Source organism: Gopherus flavomarginatus, chromosome 9, assembly GCF_025201925.1.
Source record: "Gopherus flavomarginatus isolate rGopFla2 chromosome 9, rGopFla2.mat.asm, whole genome shotgun sequence".
Classification (NCBI taxonomy): Eukaryota; Metazoa; Chordata; order Testudines; family Testudinidae; genus Gopherus; species Gopherus flavomarginatus.
In genome coordinates, this window is record NC_066625.1 from 33,616,509 (window position 1) to 33,638,321 (window position 21,813).

General features: G+C 49.0%; 1 protein-coding gene across 1 annotated transcript in view; it reads right to left on the bottom strand.

The window, feature by feature from the left end:
- Nucleotides 1–21,813, bottom strand: part of TRAP1 (TNF receptor associated protein 1) — a 64,837-nt gene that overhangs the window by 24,467 nt on the left and 18,557 nt on the right. The window contains exons 5-7 of the mRNA XM_050968197.1: nucleotides 5,206–5,277; nucleotides 4,142–4,302; nucleotides 2,463–2,572 (exon numbers count right to left, since the gene is read on the bottom strand). Coding sequence (XP_050824154.1) covers nucleotides 2,463–2,572; nucleotides 4,142–4,302; nucleotides 5,206–5,277 — 343 coding nt within the window. The remainder of the gene's footprint in view (nucleotides 1–2,462; nucleotides 2,573–4,141; nucleotides 4,303–5,205; nucleotides 5,278–21,813) is intronic.

The window sequence follows — 21,813 nt, forward strand, 5'->3', positions numbered from 1 at the left end:
CCACAGCTCCAGGCTAACCTAGGAGGATTAGGGTTTGCCTGGGATTGCTCAAAGAAAGAGAAAGCACAGTGGTAGAAGAGCTACAGAAGGGACCAGCCCACAGTGCCTCACCCCATCACTGCAACCCTTACACTGATCCACAGGGCTCCAGAAGCCCAGTCGATCTTCACAAGAGAATAAGCATTGATGTAGAGCCCCACAAGGGCAGGAATATAAAGTGGGTAGACCCATGGGGCTCTGGCAATGAAATGTCAATCCTCTCTGTGTGGGGCAGCGAGGGGAAACAGTATCAACTGACAGGCAATTTACAAGTGTTTAAGCATCAAAGGCTGGGTGTCCAGCCCGTGCAGGAGACTTAGGTCTGGTCTACACTACGCGTTTAAACCGAATTTAGCAGCGTTAAACTTATTTAACACTGCACGCTTCCACACAACGAAACCCTTTATATTGATATAAAAGGCTCTTTAAATCGATTTCTGTACTCCTCCCCGACTAGGGGAGTAGCGCTAAAATCAGTATTGTCATGTCGGATTAGAGTTAGTGTGGCTACAAATTGACGGTATTGGCCTCTGGGTGGTATCCCGCAGTGCACCATTGTGACCGCTCTGGAAAGCAATCTGAACTCGGATGCACTGGCCAGGTAGACAGGAAAAGCCCCGTGAACTTTTGAATTTCATTTTCTGTTTGCCCAGCGTGGAGCTCTGATCAGCACAGGTGGCGATGCAGTCCCAAATCCAAAAAGAGCTCCAGCATGGACTGTATGGGAGATACTGGATCTGATCGCTGTAGGGGGAGACAAATCTGTTTTATCAGAGCCCTGTTACAGAAGACGAAATGCCAAAGCATTTGAAAAAATCTCCAGGCTATGATACAGAGTCCACAGCACAGTGCTGTGTGACAAGCGTAATGGAAAGCCAAAGAATCAAATAGACGCTCATGGAGGGAGGGAGGGGCCTTTTTTCAACGTCACCCTATGTCTACTGCATGCTGCTGGTAGACGGGGTGCTGCAGCGCTGAACACCAGTATCCCCTTCCCGGAGGCAGATGGTGCAATATGACTGATATCCATCGTCATCATCAGCCCGTGAGTGCTCCTGGCTGGCCTCGGTGAGGTCGGCTGGGGGCGCCTGGGTAAAAATCGGAATGACTCCCGGTCATTCCCAGCAGATGGTACAAAACGGCTGGTAACCATCCTCATCATAGCAACTGGAGGCTGAGCTCCATCAACCCCTCCACCTCTCCCTTTCATGTCTAAAGAAAAGATTCTGTACTGCCTGGACTATCATAGCAATGGGAGCCTGTGCTCCTCCCGCCCCCAACCCTTTAATGTCCTGCCTGGACTATCATAGCAGCTGGAGGCTTCCTCCCTCTCATTTTCTCTCACTAAAAAGTCAGTGTTTCGGACTATCATAGCAGCTGGAGGCTTCCTCCCTCTCATTTTCTCTCACTAAAAAGTCAGTGTTTCTTATTCCTGCATTCTTTATTACTGAATCATACAAATGGGGGGACACTGCCACGGTAGCCCAGAAGGGTTGGGGGAGGAGGAAAGCAAGGAGCAGGGGCACCCCCTAGAATGACATGCAGCTCATCATTTCTGTGGGATCTCTGGGGCTCTGACATGGAGCGGCTGTGCTCTCTGGTTCTCTAGTACACTTGTCCCATATTCTAGGCAGAACTGACTCGGGAGTCATTCCCATTTTGTCCATGCACCCCCTGCCGACCTCAGCGAGGCCAGCCAGGAGCACCCATGACAGCAGCCACAGTACAAAACGACTGATAACCGTCATCTCATCACCAATTTACAATGGCAGACAGTGCAATACGGATGGTAACCGTCTCTGGCTACCTTGCAAAGGCAAATGAATGCTGCTGTGTAGCACTGCAGTACCGCCTCTGTCAGCTGCATCCAGTACACATACGGTGACAGTGACAAGGCAAAACGGGCTCCATGGTTGCCATGCTATGGCGTCTGCCAGGGCAGTCCAGGGAAAAAGGGCGCGAAATGATTGTCTGCTGTTGCTTTCACGGAGGAAGGATTGAGTGATGACATTTACCCAGAACCACCCACGACACTGTTTTTGCATTGGGATCTCAACCCAGAATTCCAATGGGCGGGGGAGACTGCAGGAACTATGGGACAGCTACGAGATAGCTACCCACAGTGCAACGCTCCGGAAATTGATGCTAGCCTCGGTACATGGACACACACTGCCGAATTAATGTGCTTAGTGTGGCCACGTGCACTCGACTTTATACAATCTGTTTTACAAAACCGGTTTATGTAAAATCGGAATAATCCCGTAGTGTAGACACACCCTAGGAGTCAGGACGCTGGGGTCTAATCTAAGCTCTGCCATCATGTCACCACTCTCCAGGCCTCTGTAAGATGGGGACAGCAAACCTCAAGGGGAGGGGGCTACAGGAGTCCAAAGAATACCATTTCATTTCCCCACTCCGCTCACTTTTGACACGGTCCTCATTCGCAAATTCTTTGCACTCCTCTTTGAGATGGATAATTATTTTGGTCCCAGGTCTGACGCCAGAGGCTTCGGCGATCTCAAACATTCCCGAGCTAGGAACAGAAGCACAGCATCGCATAGAAACCTTTTCCTTGGGGGATGTTTATTAACAAGGTAGAATAAAAAGGGAACATTTCATTAACTAAGGAGACGATTTTCAAAGCACAAATGACACTACAGCACCCAGCTCCCACTGAAGTCAATGGAAGTCAGGCACTGTGGAGTTTTACATGTTGTCACCCAGATATATAATATGGTGATGCAGCCTGTGGAGACTACAGGTCCCAGCAGACAATGTTTCACAATACCAGCAGCCTCTACTGACAACAGCACTGCACACTGGTTGATGTTATCTGCCTGGGCTAAAACTGCATGGTAGCAACTGAAATCTTCTACCTTTATACAGATACTTGCAGCCCTCCAGGCTCCAGACAAGCAGACTGCATGGCTCTTTGTTGGTCCGGCACGTGTGTCCTAGTCTATGATTATTTCCACTGGAGTGCAGCGACATCCTCTGATGAAAGGCTGCTGCACTGAGCTAAAGGGTCCCCTTTGCTACCAGTGGTCATCTCCACTCTTTCTAGTTCAGAGTAACTGCCCCATCTGTCTGAGGGTCAAACACCCTAGGGAGCAGCACCGATGCAAGGGTGGAAAACCCATACTGTGAAAGGTGCAGGAATGACAGGTGATCCTCCAGTGACCCTGACAGGTTGCAAGCAGGAGGACTGTAACATTTAGCACAATAAAGCAGATTACTATCTGGAACACAACAGGATCTGAAGTTTCAATTGTAAAAAAGTTTTCAGGGATTTATAAATTCAGCAAATTCTTTCACCCACTGGCTTTTAATAGGAGGTGGTGCTTTTCACATACAGGGCTCTGGTCCAAATCTGGCCCAAGTCTACAGTAGCTCAAAGCTTCTGCCATCTGATGGACATTCTGCGGTCTGTGTGAAATGAGTGGATGATCTATATGGAAGCCCAGCTCACAGAAGAAGTGTGCCCTTGTTATAACCCACACCACAACAGGCCTCCTCGGTAGCATTCTCAGCAAAACGACCAGCCCACAGAGACTGGACTTCCTTCTCACGCCTTCAGTATCCCTTCAAGACAGGACTGAGGCCCATTGGTGGGTTGGAGAAGGGGAAGTTTATGCTTCCTGTGCCATGCCTGCTCTGTGGGCAAACTGCAGTCAGTTTCTAGGGCTGTCAATCTGGCACCCTTAGCAGGACTGAATTAACGTGTGGTCTTCTTGTTTAACAAGCCCATAGCAGCGAGGAGCTGACAGCTCAGGCTGCAGTGAGGGGCACCACATAGCTCTCCTAATGCACCATTCTCTTGCCTTATAGTAGCCTTGGCTATTCAAACCTGAGCTCTGTGCCAGCACGGCCAAGCTACTGAGTTACATGCGGTGGTGGTTCTGTAATGAAGACTTTCATTTGTAACCTAAGCAGGATTTTAACCGAGGTGTCTAGCTGCAAAAGACCAGTGCCCTGCCTCACCTTGTGCCTCCCTGCACCGCTTCCAGTCCCCACCCAAGTGGAGCTACAGACAATGTCACAACACTCACTCATTCTCTCTAAGACGCTGGCCTCCAATAATTCCAGTTTTGCAGACTCTTACCCATCTGAAGACCAGTGGTAGCCTGGGCTCCCGGATTCTGCAGATTGCGAGTACACCTCCACTTTATCAGCCACCATGAAGGCAGAGTAGAAGCCCACTCCAAACTGGCCAATGATCTTACTACTGGCTTCCGCCTGGCTCTGCAGTGCATCCAGAAATGCCTGTAGGGACAATGAGTAGCAGGTATACTGGACTGCAGGTCCACTGACCCTAGGCTACAGCTGGGAGGCTGCAACCTCCTCCCAAACCCCCATAGCTGCTCTCCCCATGCTCCCTGACTCAGCCTGTTGCTATGTTTGCTCCGTGTGAGCCTGGCACCCCAGAACATTCCTCTCCAAGGGGATCCCTCCCCTTCAACTGCTGTGTAGCAGTCAACACTCTGTGGGGCTGAGCTCACCCTCCTGGGGACAGCACAAGCAGAAGGAGCTCCAGTGACTTGCTCCTACAGAGCAGCATAGCACGGAAGGAGCAGAGACTGCAGCTCTGGAACAGGAAAGCATTGCCTAGGGCAGTACCTGCTGCACAGGTGGGAGAGAGGAAAGAAAATGGGGTGTGATTGCTCAGTTGCAGGAACTGAATGGGGATCTCAGAGATGGAAAAACCCAGCTGACACATGCACCAGCAAACACTGTGTCCACCCTGGCCTGCCAGTAACTATGTTGCCACTTGCGGCCCAGTCAGCACTTAGAGAACAGGAAGGTAGGTAGAGACCTTGTGGATCTGGATCACGATGCCTTGGGGGAAAGAAGTTTGCTTTTACAAAGTGGCACAGCTAAGTGCACCATGACTATATAAAGAGCCTGGATCTACAAAATACAGGACACATAAGGGACACCCAGCTAATGGGACCCTGCTCCCCAATGAGAGGAAAATGGTTCTTTAGTGTTGTCCTGGTACCAATGACCACACACTTCAGGGGTCAGGAACGACAATGGAGCCTTGGGCTGGTTTCACCTTCCAACAGGGGTCCCCTTCACGATAGGGCCTCAGGAGATGCAGGATGGAGGAGCCTCGGGGATGAAAATGGTCACGAGGACACAACATAAAGGAGGCATCTCTCTTACCTTCGAGCCAGATCGGGCAATGGTGCCGAGATTAGAAACAAGCTCCTCCTGGGTCATTCCAATGCCAGTATCCTGCAGGGAATACAATGATAGAACTTGATGTACCAGGGCACGTGCACTTCTGCAGCAGACAGGACACAGAGCGTCCCAGTAAATTCCTAAAATCAGACACCACTATCATCGGGGACCTTTAGCTAATAAAATGAAAGAGTAGATTTTGGTTCCCCTTCCCCAGGCCAGGACATAGGAATCAGGGAAATGCACAGTTATAAGGTGCAGAAATGACTTCCCAGTGGCTACAAACCAGATGTTAGCAGAATGCAGGGCAGACACAAAAACGCACTAAGAGACCAACTGACCTCTATACCCTCATAACAGAATACTCTCATCACAGCAGTGCCCACTGGCCCCAACCAAGAGGGCCCTACTGTGGTAGATGCTGTACAGACATTTAGTGAAAAACAGTCCCTGTCCCTAAAGAGATCAGACAGACCAAGTGTGGGAGAAAGGAAGGCTAATCCTCAAGGTCCCGCAGGGAGTCTGTGACAGGGCAGTGAATCGAACCCAGATCTCCCAAGCCTCAGTCAGTTCAGTACCTTGACCATAAGACCGTCCATCCTCATTGTGGGTGCTACCGTGAACAAACTCTTCTTTATTCTCCTTGTCACCTTCACTAGCCCAATGCTACCCTCTGCAAAACTCCACTGCTGAGTATGCTGGCAGAACTCTGGCATCCAGGCTGGAGAACTGGGCACGAATGTGTGTGAGAGTACTCTCATCCTGGCTTCTCCCAAAGAGGCTGCCATTTGTGTTGGGTGGGCCAGGAATTGGCTATTACACTGACTGTTACCTGCCATGTAGCCCAGGCTTTGAACACTGGCCTCTGGTAGCATGAAGTTTGTTGGTTTATTGTGAGTTATTTTAATCCATTTCAGTCTGAATTTACACTCCCATTTATCACAATAAATAACTGACTCCTGGCCGTCCTTGCATATCCATCTCTCCGATCCTTGGACATTAGCAGTAAGAATGGGCTCTGGTTTGCTTTGATTCAGCTTTAGTTTTCCCTGCTGCTCCTTTGGACAATTCTGTGGCAGCATGGCAAAAATCACAACTCAGAAATGGCCAACCCATAACATAGGGGTCCAGTCCACTGCGAATACACCAGTTCTTACTTCCTGCCTTGCAAGAGCTTCCCTGAACTCTCCTACGTTGGGCTTCTCTTTTAAGTTGCTGCTTTTGAACTCTGTTCCCTTCATACCTTCCACAGAAACAAAGCACAAACTAATCACATCAGAACGGTGAGAAAATGGGCTTGGTGTCACTTTTCAAACTCAAACTTCCCACAGCACAGCATCACCAGCTGCATTACAAAGGGTCAAGTGAAGTCACTCCAACAGAAGTCTCTGAGTCTCTCTGATTATGCATGATGGCACATGAACTGTAACCAATGCCTCATTTTACTGTGGCATTTTCATCCAAAGGAGGGTTTTGAGTCATCTACTATCACCGAGAACAAATCACTACATGCCTTGCAAAACCAGAAGCGGAATAGGGTCTGATTTCACATGCTTGGAGCACATCTTCTGGGGAGTTGGGGTGCAGGCCCCCAAATTTCAGCAGAATGAATCTGAGTGGAACCGAATTGTATGAGCAGGGATCTCACTGAAATCCAGCCCCTTTGATGTCTGCTAGCGAAGTGGGCGGGGAGGGGAGTATTTCCTCACCATGTGGGCTTCTTCTTAACTAGTAAAACAAAATGTCATAATTAATGCCAACAATGCACAATTACTTCTTTTAGATCAGTGCTTATTTCCAATGGATGATCAAAATATCTTCAAGCGCGTGCAAGATATTGGCTCAAGTATATGTCTTGGTTACTGGTGAGGTGTTTCCTCTGTGTCCCTTTTGACACAGAAAAGTGACACCTTTCATCTGATTAAAGATGGCAGCCCAATCAGTCACCTTAAGGATGTGAAGTGAATTGAGACTGCCAGGTACGGTCTCAATAGTGGGGTTTGTACAGCCAGAAAAAACAAACAGTGAATGGCAAAACCTCAGGAATCTGACAAGAACGTCCCTGCCCCCAGGCCAGAAAGAAAAGTTTTCAGCATCTGGTTCAAGTTTTGTTCATTCCAGACCCCTGAGCAAAGCTCTGAGCTCCTCTGATCCACTCCTATTTATAGCATAGCACGTCATTCCCAAATTTCTGTACCTTAAAAAAAATAATCCCTGCTCTCTGAATGTAATTGGCCATTATCGAACCTTTGCCAAACGTACTGCAAAATGCTTAAGGAAAATTTCTGGAAACTGGTTTGAATGGAATGAAACACAACTGCAGTGAAGACAGTTTATAGTTCAAACTGACTGCTCCCAAAACAGTTCTGAACCCAGCTGCTATAGGGAAATGGGAACGATACTTGTACATGGCTGGCCAAGAATCCCAGCAAAACGACGTGCCATGTTGCAGGAAAATACCTGGACTGTCCGAGATAAAAGTGATCAGCTTACAAACTTCTCTCTTTCAGTGCACAGGCTCTCTGACAGCTGCAGCGCTTTTGTGACCAGATGACACTGCTCCCAGCCAGCCAGCAAGCTCTCTAATCAATAAGCAGCATTCTGGGGAATGATGTCCTGCAGCAAAGACCACAGTCATACTTATGCAAAGCAGGCCCTCTACTGGTTTGGAAGGTAAATAAAACTCCAAGGAATGGAGAGATAGGGGGAGGAGGGAGGAGCGCAGAAAGGGCAAAGAGCCAACAATGCAGGCTCCACTAAAACCAAAGACAAGAACTACTGGAGTTTCTATTCTCATCACCCAGCAGTTTACAGTGAAGTCTGCATTCTTCAACAAGTCAGCAGTGTGCATTTCTAGGAAAGTCTTTGGCCTGGTCTACACTAGTCGGTTATTTTGGAATTAGCCAAGTTAATTCGAAAAAAAAAAAAAAGATTCCGTCCACATGACCAAACCGTCTTTTTTTGATTTAAAGAGCTCTTTAATCCGATTTCTGTACTCCATCTCGGCAAGTGGAGTAGCATTTAAATCGAGATTGCAATCCCAGGTTAAAGGTATTGCGGACGCAATTTGACCTTGGCCTCCGGGAGCGATCCCAAAATGCTCCCTTGTGACCGCTCTGGACAATACTCTCAACTCCGATGCATAGCCAGGTGGGCATGAAAAGCCCCAGGAACTTTTGAATTTCATTTCCTGTTTGGTCACCATCAGCACAGGTGACCATCAGCACGGTCTACCATCACAGGCGACCATGCAGAGTCAACCATCATAAGAGATCACACAGTCCCGGATTCGCAGACGAGCTCCAGCATGGTCCGAGCAGGAGGTACTGGATCTCATCGCATGTTGGGGAGACAAATCTGTTATAGCAGAACTACATTCCAAAAAAAGGAACACAAATACGTATGCTAAAGTCTCCAGGGCCATGACGGAAAGAGGCTACTCCAGGGACACAGAGCAGTGTCATACAAAAATCAGGGAGCTCAGGCAAGCGTACCAAAAAGCCAGCAAGGTGAACAGGCGCTCTGGGTCACAGCCCCATACATTACACTTCTACCATGAGCTGCATACAGTTATGGGGTGTGATGCTACCACTACCCCACCACTGTCCGTGGACACCTGCAAAGGGGGAGTAGCACGGAGTGAGGAGGATGAGTTATTGGAGGACGAAGAGGAGGAGGAGGAGGACAGTGCACAGGCTGCAAGTGGGGAATCCATTTCCCCCCCTAGCCAGGAACTATGCTTAATGGTGGAGCCAATAGCCTCCCCTACTCCCAAGGTGAGCTCCCGGACCATGACCCTGGAGAAGGTACTTTTGGTGAGTGAAAGCCTGATCGGAGCCATGTGGTGGGGGGCGGGGAGGGGAAACCCAGCCATGCTGGGCTGTTTGCATTTAGTTTAAAGGGCTCATCCCTGTTCAGAGCCTCATCAGAGCCACAAGGTGTGGGGGGCAGAGGGGGATGTTGTATGAAGCAATTATCCCAGAGAGCCCACAGGCCCTCCTTTTATATGGCAAACTCACCAGGCATTGCTTGCTATGGGAAAGGGGGCCCAGTGTTTGAAAGCATTGAAATGAATGCTGAATAAGCAGAACCCCCTGTGCCCCTAGGGCTTACCATGGCTGCCTGCAAGCTGAGTTCTGTTGCACGCCGTTTGTGATGGCTTACTCACACCAAAGTGGCAGGCACTTCAGTATAAGAGGCAAAATGCTAACTTGTACAGAAAGAACATGTGCTGTGTACTATGAATTGCCTGTTTCACTGAGAAAGAGTGTCCCCTTTGTTCTCTGAAATGTATCTTCTAAAATACTACCCTCCCTTTTTCTCCTCCCGCAGGAGCAAATGTTTCAACGCGGCACCCATCTACTCCGTTCCAGAGGCTGGTCCAGATTAGAAGGCAGAAAAAATGAACTCGGGACGACATGTTCACCGAGCTCATGCAGTCCTCCTGCACTGACAGGGCCCAGCTGAATGCGAGGAGGCAAACAATTGTGGAGTCCTGTAAAGCATTACAGGAACACGAAGAGAGAAGGAACGCGCGCGATGAGAGCAGGCAGGATGCTATGGTCAAACTCATGGGGGAACAAACTGACATGCTCCACTGTATGGTCGATCTAATGCGGGAAAGGCCCCAAGACCACAGATCTAATATGAGAAAGGCCGCTGCAGCCCCTGTATAAACGCCCTCCCTCCTCCCCAAGTTCCATAGCCTCCTCACCCAGACGCCCAAGAACACGAGTGAGGAGACTACGGGGACCCACACACTCAACCCCAGAGGATCCCGCACTGATAGGGTCCGGCTGAATGCATGGAGGCAAACAATTGCGGAATCCTGTAAAGCATTATAGGAATACAAAGAGAGAAAGAACGCGTGCGATGAAAGCAGGCAGGATGCTATGGTCAAGCTCATGGGGGAATAAACTGACATGCTCCGCTGTATGGTGGATCTAATGTGGGAAAGACCGCAAGACCACTGATCTAATGCGGGAAAGGCTGCTGCAGCCCCTGTATAACAGCCATCCCTCCTCCCCAAGTTCCATAGCCTCCTCACCCAGACGCCCAAGAACACGAGGGGGGAGGCTACGGGGACCCACACACTCAACCCCAGAAGATCGCCCAAGCAGCAGAAAGTTGGCATAGGCAAACTTTTGATTTGGTTTCCAGACTTGTCCTCCCTCCTCCTCCTCCACCCCCCAACCCAATACACCCCCAACCTCAGGTCTACTTTCCGATTTCTCTCAAGGTGTTGTGCAACAAATAATAAAGAACAGTTTTTAAACTGTGACTTTATTTCCGTTCATATATATAGGGGGCAGGTAACTTCAAGAGAAACAAAACAACTGTTACACTGTACCCTGGTCAGTCATGAAACTGGCTTTCAAAGCTTCTCTGATGCGCAGCGCACCCTGCTGCGCTCTTCTAATCACCCTATTGTCTGGCTGTGTGAAATTGGCCATCAGGTGAGTTGCCTCAACCTCTCATCCCACCATAAATGTCTCCTCCTTACTCTCACAGATATTGTGGAACACACAACAAGCAGCAACTACAATTGGAATATTGGTTGTGCTGAGATCTAACCGAGTCAGTAAACTGCGCCAGTGCGCTTTCAAACATCCAAAAGCACATTCTACCACCATTCCGTACTTGCTCAGCCTATAGTTGAACTGCTCCTTACTACTGTCCAGGGTGCCTGTGTACGGCTTCATGAACTATGGCATTAAGGGGTAGGCTGGGTCCCCAAGGATAACTCTCTAGTGTGCTTTAACATAGAAGCGCACTCGGGAACTTTCAATATGCACCAACATGGTCTATATCGGGGTTCTCAACCTTTTTCTTGCAGTGGCCCCCCTCAACATGCTATAAAAATGCCAGGGCACAGAGGGAGTGGCAGCGGGGGACCACTTGGGGCCGAGGGGGACACTTGAGCCAAGGCATAGTTTTACTTCTATTTAGGGTGGGCAAGAGCTGGTGGGGCTCAAGCCAGTTCTGCACAGTGGGGTCCAGGGAGGGACTCAGTTCAAAAAATTTGAAAACTACTCAGGGTGCAGGGAGGAGATAGCTAGGGGCTATGTGAAGTGAGATGATTAGCCCAGGGTGCAGGCAGGGGAGTAGCTAGGGCTGTGTACAGGTGGTGGTGGGGGCTCCCAGTGCTGCTCCCAGCTTTGGGGCAGGGGGTGCAAAGGTTCCCATCTTCAGCCCTTGCACTGCTCCTGGTTTGAAAGGGAGGGGGCTGCCACCTTTAGCCCCATGCTGCATCTGGCTGGGGCGGGGGACCACCAGCTTCAGCCCCACACTGCTTCCAGCTGGGAGTGGCAGAGCGCTGGCTTTAGTTCTGCACCGCTCCCAGCTGGGGTGGAGGAGCCCTGTGCTGCTCTGGTTGGGTGAGGGGACTCCTGACTTCAGGGCTGCCAGCTTTAGCCCTGCACCGCTCCAAGCTTCGGGGTGGAGGGCTGCTGCCTTTAGCTCTGTGCTGCTCCCGGCATCAGCCCTGGGGCTCGGGGCTAGCCATGGGGCTCCATGGCCCCCCTGAAAGGGCTTGGGGACCCCCAGTGGGCCACAGATCTCCGGTTGAGAACCACTGGTCTATACGGACCAGTTATTACACAACACACTGGCACACTTTATAACAGGGGGTCTCAAACTGGGAATCGTGACCTCTCAGGAGGTCGCAAGGTTATTACATGGCGGGTCGTGGGCCATCAGCCTCCACTCGCAAATCCTGCTTCACCTCCAGAATTTATAAGGATGTTAAATATAAAAACATGTGTTTTTAATGGGGGGGGGCGGGTCACACTCAGAGGCTTGCTGTGTGAAAGGGGTCACCAGTACAAAAGTTTGAGAACCACTGCTTTAGAACATAAGAATGGCCATACTGGGTCAGACCAAAGGTCCATCTAGCCCAGTATCCTGTCTGCCAACAGTGGCTAATGCCAGAAGCTTCAGAGGGAAGGAACAGAATAGGTAATCATTAAATGATCCTTCCCATATGGTCCATTCCCAGCTTCTGGCAAACACCTCCAGAGAGCACATTACCCCACCACATAGACAAGCCCTAACATTGTGATCCAGGCACAGGAAATTTGCCTACATTGTATGTCTCGTAACTTGGATAACTGGCTGGAATCTTGGGGTTAGCACCAGGAGGTACTAAGCACCTTCTCCATGACTCAGGACCCTGGACCACTTAATGATGAAAAGTCAATCAATGCCTTCAGCTTGCTCTGTGCTAATATTGAATTTGCTAATAGCTTGCTAATCAGGACTTCGTAAAATTCTTGTATGTGTACTATTCTTGAATGTAAAGCAGCCCAACCACTATAGAATTACAATCTAGTTTTTGTGGCCACTGCCAAAATGAAGCTATTTGTTATGGATCAATGAGGTATAGCAGCAGGAAGGCTCACTTTCTCATTCTCTCAATGGGGTCAGATTTAAGGTAGTTTGGGCGCTCTGCTTAAGGAGGGTAAATGAAATCCACAGGAACACAGGCATTACCAGGCTGGATCAGACTTGTGGTCCATCTAGTCTTGTGCCCCGCCTCCAGCAGTGACCTGTGTCCGATGCTTCAGAGGACGGTGCATGAGACACTGCAGGGGGAAGATGTGAGGTGATTTCCCCCCAGGAAGGTCTCATCCTAATATTTAGAGATTGGCTTAAACCCTGTACCCTGATGTTTTATCTCCCTCCCAAAACTCTTTTTGGCATTATTAACCATAACAATTCTGAATCTTACTAAGTTCTTGGCCTCAACAACTTCTTGTGCGAGTGAGTTCTACAATCTATCTACATGTTGTGTGAAAAAGTATTTCTTTTTATCAGTCCTGAATCTCCCACCTTTTAAACTTCATTGAATGACCCCTTGTTCTTCTATTACGAGACTGAGCCCAGAAGCTCCCAAACCACCTTCTGCATACCATGTATTATTTTATATATTTTTATACTCCTTGGGTTTCTAACTTGTTTGTGAGAAGCTGTAATACTTTTGAATGGTAACACACCCTCCAGCCACTGTTGCACGCCTGTAACCTGGACTTTTCCTGGAAGATTTCTGAAAGCATTTATTAACTGTTAAGAGCTAACAAGGCGTTCAGTCCTGCTCAAAATATTAGCCTCCGGTCCATCCTGTCCCTGCAACAAAGAGCTCACAATCCACCGGACAGGAAGGATGCACTAGGAGATCCAGACAAAGGAATTCCTTTAGTTAACTGTTCTTATTCTCCCTCTTCACAATTTTTCCATTTGGAGGCCTCACAGAAATGCGTCTTTAGGACAGACTTGACTGAGGAGAGGGACAGAGCCTAGCACAATGGGGTAGAGGATCGGGGTTTCTAGAAGTCGAGTAGAGTGAGATACTTATACTCCCATGTCTCACATTCAACACCCCAGAATGATATTAGCCTTTTCCACAACTGCAACACATTCTTAACTCATATTCAACCTGTGAACCCCCAGGATCCTTTGAAGCAGTACTACCACCTAGTCAGTTATTCTCCATTTAGTAGTTATGCATTTTGTTTGTCCTTCCTAAGTGAAGTATTTCACAGTTAACTTTATTGAAGTTCATCTTGTTGAGTTCAGACCAAAATTCTAAGTTGTCAAGGTCATTTTAAATTCTAATCCTGTCCTCCAATGTGCCTTCAACAACTTCCAGTTTGGTGTCATCTTCAAAGTTTATATGCATAATCTCCACTTCATTATCCAAGTCACTATTGAAAATATTGAACAGTACAGGACCCACCCCTGTGGGACTCCACTATAGATTACGCCCTCCCAGTTTGACAGTTATTGCAAACTATTCCTTGAGTATGTCCCTTCAACCAGTTGTGCATCCACCATATGGCAATTTCATCTAGACCACATTTCTCTAGCTTGCTTATGAGAATGTCATGTGGGACTGTGTCAAAAGTTCTATTAAAATCAAGATATATCATGTTTACTGCCCCCCATCTACTAGACCAGTAACCCTCTCAAGGAAGGAAATCAGGTTGGTTTGGAAAGATTTGTTCTTGACCCTAGTAACCTTCAAGTGCTTACAAATATATTTTTTAGTAATTTAGTCCAGTATTTTTCCAGGTATTGACTTTAGGCTGAGTGTTCTATAATTCCCTGGGTCCTCTTTGTTCTCTTTCTGAAAATAGTACTATGTTTGCTTTTCACCAATCCTCTGGGACCTCTCTTGTCTTCCATGAGTTCTCCAGGACAATCACTAATGGTCCTGAGACTGCTCCAGCTCGTTCCTTAATGATGAATTTCATCAAGTCCTGCTGATTTGAGTACATCTTAATATTTTCTTTATCCTGTTCTTTCCCTATTTTGGCTTGAGGTCCTTCCTCCTTGTTGTTAATATTAATTGTGTTGAATATCTGGTCACCATTAACCTTTTGACAGAAGACTGAAGCAAAATAGGATGAAATTTCTCAGGCTTCTCTTGATGTCATCAGTTATTAGCACTCCTGCCCTGCTAAGCAGAAGACCTACACTTTCCTTCATCCTTCTCTTGCTCCTTATGTCTTTGAAGAATCTCTTCTTATTGCCTTTTATGTACCTTGCCAGGTGTAACTCATTTTGACCCCAGATGCTTGTGTTACTCTTTTGTACTCATCCTTAACAATTCATCCATGTTTCCACTTTTTGTAAGATTCCTTTTTTACTTTCAGGTTGTTAAAGATCTCCTGACGGAGCTATATTGGCCTCTTACTATTCTCCCTCTTTCCTTCGCATCAGGATAGTTCGCAGTTGTGCCTTTAATATGGGCTACTTGGGAAACTGCCAGCTCTCTTGAGCTGCTTTTTCTTTAGATTTTCTTCCCATGGGACCTTACCTATCAGTTCTCCAAGTTTGTTAAAGGCTGCTTTTTTGAAGTTCATTGTCCTTATTCTGCTGTTCTCATGCCTTCCTTTCTTTAGAATCATGAAATCTGTCATTTCATGATCATTTTCACTCAAATTGCACTTTCACCTTCAGATTCACTACCAATTCCTTTCTGTTGATCCAAATGAAGTCTAAAATGGCTATCCTGCGGTTACTTCCTCCTACTTCCTACTTCCCACTGTCTGAAAATCCTTGGTACATTCCAAGAATGTACTGGAAATTTTCTGTTTTACTGTACAGTAACTCCTCCCTTAACATTGTAATTATGTTCCTGAAAAATGCTAATTTAAGCAAAATGATGTTAAGTAAATCGAATTTCCCCATAAGAATTAATGCAAATAGGGGTGGTTAGGTTCCAGGGAAATTTTTTTCACCAGACAAAAGATTACACACACACACAGCGCATAAGTTTTAAACAAACAATTAAATACCGTACACAGCAGTGAAGACTGTGAAGCTTGGTTGAGGTGGTGGAGTCAGAGGGTAGAAGAGGGTAGGCTATTTCCCAGGGAATGCCTTGCTGCTAAATGATGAGTTTACACGCCTCAAGGGTTAACACATTGTTGTTATGTAGCCTCACACTCTACAAGGCAGCACAAATGGAGGGAGGAGACAATAGACGCATGGCAGGGGGTGCAAACATTTCCTGCGGAAACTGAATGTGATGATGAACCTACGCTATCTCACTGAAGCACACCACTCTCTCCACTTTCCAAAGTGCCAGAGGGATGTGTGTGTGTGTGTGTGTGTGTGTGTGTGTGTGTGTGTGTGTGAGAGTGAGTGAGTGAGAGAGAGAGAGAGAGAGACAGATGAGCAGTGCCCCTGTAAGTACACTGACCCCACTCTAAGTACATTGCCTTTTTAAATAGATCAGCAAGTTGAGAAAGCAGCTTCTGCCAGCAAATTTCCTACATCCTGATCAATGCGTGCCCTCCCCTGGCTCTGTAGAGCTGGGGTACAGGAGCTGGAGAAGGGGGACACTCTGACATCAGCATCCCTCTTTCCCCACACCCCCTGCATAGCAAGTCGGAGGCTCCCTGGAGCAGCTCCAAGGCAGAGGGCAGGAGCAGCACACGGCACTGGGGAGAAGGACACCTGAATTGCCCGGCCCACCCTGGTTCCAAGGCCCCACCAACGGGCTGCTCTTTCTGCGAGCAGTGGATGAAGCAGGAGGCTCCCAAACAACACTGCAAGGGAGCATTGTGCAACTTTAAACAAGCATGTTCTCTAACTCATCAGCGACGTAACAATGAAACAACATTAACCGGGATGTCGTTAAGTGCGGAGTTACTGTATTACTTTTCCAACAGATGCCTGGGTAGTTCAAGTCCCTCATTACTACCAGGTTTTGTGTTTTGGATATTTCAGCTATTTGTTCCGGAAATGCCTCATTCACCTTCTCTTCCTGATTTGGGGGTCAGCAGTAGAACCCTAGCTGGAGACTTTCAACTAGTTTGCCTCTCACCTCCTTCTGGACCTCAGAACCTTGATCTATTATGCAACCCTCCTCCCTTTTTATCCTTTCTGAACAAGCTATACCCTTCTGTACCAATATTCCAGTTGTGAGACTTCTCATCAAGTCTTTGTAACACTAATTAAGTTACAGTTTAGCTTATGTACTAATACATCCAGTTCTTACAGCTCATTCCCCATACTCTTTGGATTTGTATATAGACATCTAAGACGTTGAATTGATTCCCTCACTGATTTCCCTCGTTGCTATGACCTTTTGTCATTTTCCATGTCTCCCGTAACAACTTCTACCCCTCTGTTAACATTGCATTTTTTTATGCTTTCCTGTGTGCTTTTGTCATTTGTCCTCTTTGAAAATAATTTAAAGCCTTTCTCATTAGGTTGGCAAGATGGTGCAAGACGATTCTCTTCCCCTTCTTGGTGAAGTGGACACCATCTGTTCCCAATAAAGTTGTTCCCGGAACAGCATTCTATGGTTGAGGAAGCTGAAGCCTTCCTGTCAACACGATCTATACAGCCATGCATTCATCTGCAGGATGCACATGTGCCTGCCTGGGACCTTACCCTCAACTAAGAGGATTCACAAGAATACAACCTGCGTCCCCAACTCCTTCACCCTTGCTCATATCTATTCCAGTTAGATGTGCACATGTGCCGTGTGTACGGATGTCAGAAACTTTTCCCTAGCAGCTACCCGTTGGGCCAGCTGTGGAGCCCCCTGGAGCGGTGCCGATATGGTGCTCAATATATGACCCTGCCGGACCGACTCCCCTTCAGTTCCTTCTTGCTGGCTACTCTGATAGAGGGGAAGGTGGTGGGGGGAATGGAATAGATATGAGCAACACATCTCAAAGAACAACAGTTACAAAAAAGGTGAGCAACCGTTTTTTCTTTTTTGAGTGCTTGCTCATATTAATTCCAGCTAGGTGACTCCCCAGGCTTACCTCGGAGGTGGGGTTGGAGTTAAAGTATTGCAGACTTAAGAATCACCCTGCCGAAGGCCGCATTATCACATGATTGGTGAACAATGGTGTAGTGTGACGTGAAGGTGTGCACTGAAGCCCATGTGGCAGCTCTGCAGATTTCCTGGAGGGGTATATGTGCCAGAAAGCCCTCATGGAGTGAACCTTGACAACAGGCCGACAGACCTTGGCTAAGTCATAACAAGCGGGAATACACGCCGTGATCCAGGAGGATATCCGCTGGAAAGAGACCGGCAAACCTTTCATTCGTTCTGCTAGAGCGACCAACAACTAGGTTGTTTTGTGGAACAGCTTCGTTCGGTCTATGTAGAAAGCGAGTGCCCTTCTAACATCCAAAGAATGTAGCTGTTGCTTGTGGAGGGTGGTGTGCGGCTTTGGATAAAAAAACTGCAGGAAAATATCCTGGCTGACATGGAAGCGGGACATGACTTTTGGTAGTAATGCTGGGTGAAGCCTAAGCTGCACCTTGTCCTTATGAAAAATGGTATATGGGGGCTCACATGTGAGGGCCCGCAGTCCAGAAACACGTCGTGCCGAGGTGATGAACACTAGGAAGGCAACCTTCCAGGAGAGGTAGAGAAGCAAGCAGCAAGCTAGCGGCTCAAAGGGAGGAATCATGAGATGAGATAGGACTAAATGGAGGTCCCAGGCCAGGACAGGGGGCTTCATCGGGGGATGGATCTTTTCCAGTCCTTTTAGAAGCGTCTCACTATGGGATGTGCAAACACTGAGTGCCTGGAAACACTGAGTGAAATGCCGAGATAGTTACGAGGTGGACCTTAACAGAACCAAATGACAGGCGCTGACCTTTCAGGTGCACCAGATAGCCCAGGATGCACAGGATTGAAGCCTGGAGTGGGAGCACCTGCCATTGGGCACACCAGATAGAAAAGCTTTTCCACTTTGCTTTGTAAGCAGTTCTGGCAGAAGGCTTGCGGCTTTCCAGGAGCACCTGCCTCACCAGGTCTGAAAAGGCTAGTTCTGCTTGGTTCAACCACGGATCCTCCAGGCTATGAGGTGGAGTGACTGGAGGTCCGGGTGAAGGAGACAACCATGATTCTGCAAGATGAGGTCGGAAGTGAGAGGTAGGTGGATCGGTGACCAGATCAACAGGTACATGAGGGTGGGGTACCAGCACGGGTGAGGCCAAGCTGGGACCACCAGGATGACGTCCGCCTTGTCCCTGCGAACCTTGAGAAGCACCTTGTTTATGAGTGGGAATGGTGGGAAGGCATATAACAATTGACCGTGGAATCAGGAAGACATCTTCAATTGAGCCCAGGCTGTGACCCCCAGAAGGAGCAGAAGGTTGGGCACTTCCTGTCGGCCCACATGGTGAACAGATTGAGTCAGGGTAACCCCCAGCTATGGAAGATGGAGTGGATAACGTCTGGCTGAATCGGCCATTCATGTGTAAGGAACCATCTGCTCAAGCTGTCCACCAGTATGTTCTGAACGCCCAGTAGGTATGAAGCTTGGAGAAGGATGGAGTGGGCTAGACAGAATTCCCATAGAAGGAGTGCTTCCTGACAGAGAGGTGACGACAATACCACATGGCTGTGGTACTGTCCATCAGCACTGCTACGCAGTGGCTCTGCAAGCGGGACAGGAATACTTGGCATGCGGGGCAGATCGTCCTGAGCTCTTTGATGTTGATATACAGAGCCAGTTCCTCTACTTGCCATAGGCCCCGAGACGTCAGGCTCCCAAGATGTGCTCCCCAGACGAGCACAGATGCATCCGTTACAAGGGTCAGAGTGGGCTGGGGAGGGTGGAACGGGACCCCGGCGCTCACCACATGGGGGTCCAGCCACCAACGCAGGGAATCGAGGGTATGCCCCGGAACAGTCAGCACCATGGCCAGACTGTCGCTGCCTGGACAGTACACTGACACAAGCCACGCCTGCAGGGGCCTGAGCCGTAACCTGGCATGCTGCACCACATAAGTGCAGGACGCCATGTGGCCCAGCAGCTTGAGGCAGTGCCTCACCATGGTGGTGGTAAAGCTGCAAAGGCCGGTGATTATGTGTGCGAGGGCTAAACGTCGGGCCTCTGGGAGGAAGGCTCTCGCTTGGTTTGCATCCAGAACTGCCACAATAACCTCTATTGTTTGGGTTGGGGTGAGAACAGACTTGCTGACATTCAGAATGATGCCCAAGTGCTTGAACATGTGTCTGATCATTCATACCTGTGATTCTACCTGCTGGCGAGACCGGCCTCATATGAGCCAGTCATCTACGTATGGGTAGACATGCATGTGATGGTGACGAAGAAAAGCTGCCATGACTGCCATGCATTTAGGGAGGATGTGGGGAGCCGTGCATAGGCTGAATGGGAGAGCCATGAACTGATAGTGCATCTTGTTCACCACAAAACAGTGAAAACGTCTGTGAGACAGGGTGACTGAAATGTGAAAATAAGCATCCTTCATATCGAGGGCAGCGTACCAGTCTCCCAGATCCAAGGAGGGGATGATTGTGCTCAAGGAGATCATGTGGAACTTCAAGTTGACGATGTACTTGTTGAGTTCCTTGAGGTCCAGAATGGGCTGTAGGCCCCCTTTCGCCTTGGGGACGAGGAAGTAGCGCGAGTAGAAGCTTTTGCCTCTGAGCTCCCGAGGTACTCCTTCCACGGCTCCTAGAGTGAGGAGGGACTGGACCTCCTGGATAAGAAGTTGCTCGTGAGAAGGGTCCCTGAAGAGGGACAGGCAAGGGGGGTGGGAGGGCGGGAAAGGGCACAAGTAGATAGAATAGCCAGCCTCTACCATGCAGAGGACCCACCGGTCCGATGTAATAAGGGACCATGCATGGTAGAAGCGGGATAGACGGTTCAGAAAGGGAGGATAGCCGGCTGGGATGTGGACTGATAATCCGTCCTTGTGCGCATCTTCAAAATGGGCGCTTAGGACCCTGAGGGGGCTTGGACTGTCCTTGGCACTGCCCAGGAGGAGGATGCGGTGGCCTACGCCTAGCGTATCTGCTCCTCTTGTGGGAGAAGTCCTGCCTGGGTCTAGTAGGAAAAGACCGTTGCTGGGTAGGCTGGGGCTTAAACAGCTTTCTTTGAGTCGCCGGGGTAAGCATGCCGAGACACTTAACGGTGTTTCATGACTCTTTCAGAATATGCAACCTAGAGTTGGTTTGTTCAGCGAACAGGCCCTGACCGTCGAACAGGAGGTCCTGGATTGTTTGCTGAACTTCCAGCGGGAGATATGAGGACTGAAGCCAGGCATTACGCCGCATGCAATGCCAGATGCCAGTGTATGCGCTGCCGCGTCTGCAGCATCCAGGAACCTTGAAGAGAAGTCCAGGCCACTAGTCTGCCCTTCTCAGCAATGGCTCCCAGCTCCAGCCGAGAATCAGATGGGAGGAGCTCCTTGAACTTCTGAATAGCAGACCATGAATTATAGCCATATCTTCTAAGGATCGCGAGCTGATTAGCGATACGGAAAGAAAGGGTTATTCTACGGGTGGCCTTTCTCCCAAAGAGATCCAGGTTTTTCTCATCTCTTGATTTAGGGGCAGGCCCTTGCTGACCCCGTCGTTCTTTTTCATTTACCACCTCCACCACCAGAGAGCATGGAGGAGGGGATGGGCAAAGATATTCGGACCCCTTAGTGGGGACAAAGTACTTTCTCTCTGCTCCTTTGGCCGTGGAGGGAATGGAGGTCGGAGTTTGCCAGACTGTCTTGGCATTTGACTGGATGGTCTTTATAATAGGCAGGGCCACCCTAGAGGGCCCTTCTGGTGTCAGAATGTCCACTATGGGATCCTCTTCTTCTACCACCTCCTCCACCTGGAGGTTCATGTTCAGGGCCACCCGCCATAGGAGTTCCTGCACAGCCCTGTAGTCCATGGGTGATGGGCCGGATGAGGACGTACCCGACACCGCCTCATCAGGAGAAGATGAGGAGGACATTACAGGCAGAACCGGGTCTGAGACAGCCCCTTGGTCTACTGGGACTGGTTCCTCCTAAGCACCGGGTGTAGCCTCACTAGGGGTGGGGTTGGGTCCAGAGTTTGTGCAGGGTCCAGAGGACGATGACTGAAGGTTGCCTTGGGGATACAGGACCCCAAACATGATGGTGGAGGAACGCTGGGAGTGGCGCCCTGGGGCTGGTGGTTCACCCAGGGGGTCCAAAACTGCCACTGGGGCTGCCAGTGGGGCACTGAAGAGTCCTGCCCGAAACTGCCCAGGCCTGAGCAGGGTACCTCCGATGGACCCAATGCCTTACCCGACCTAAGGGAGGGTGACTGAGAGCGGGATGGCC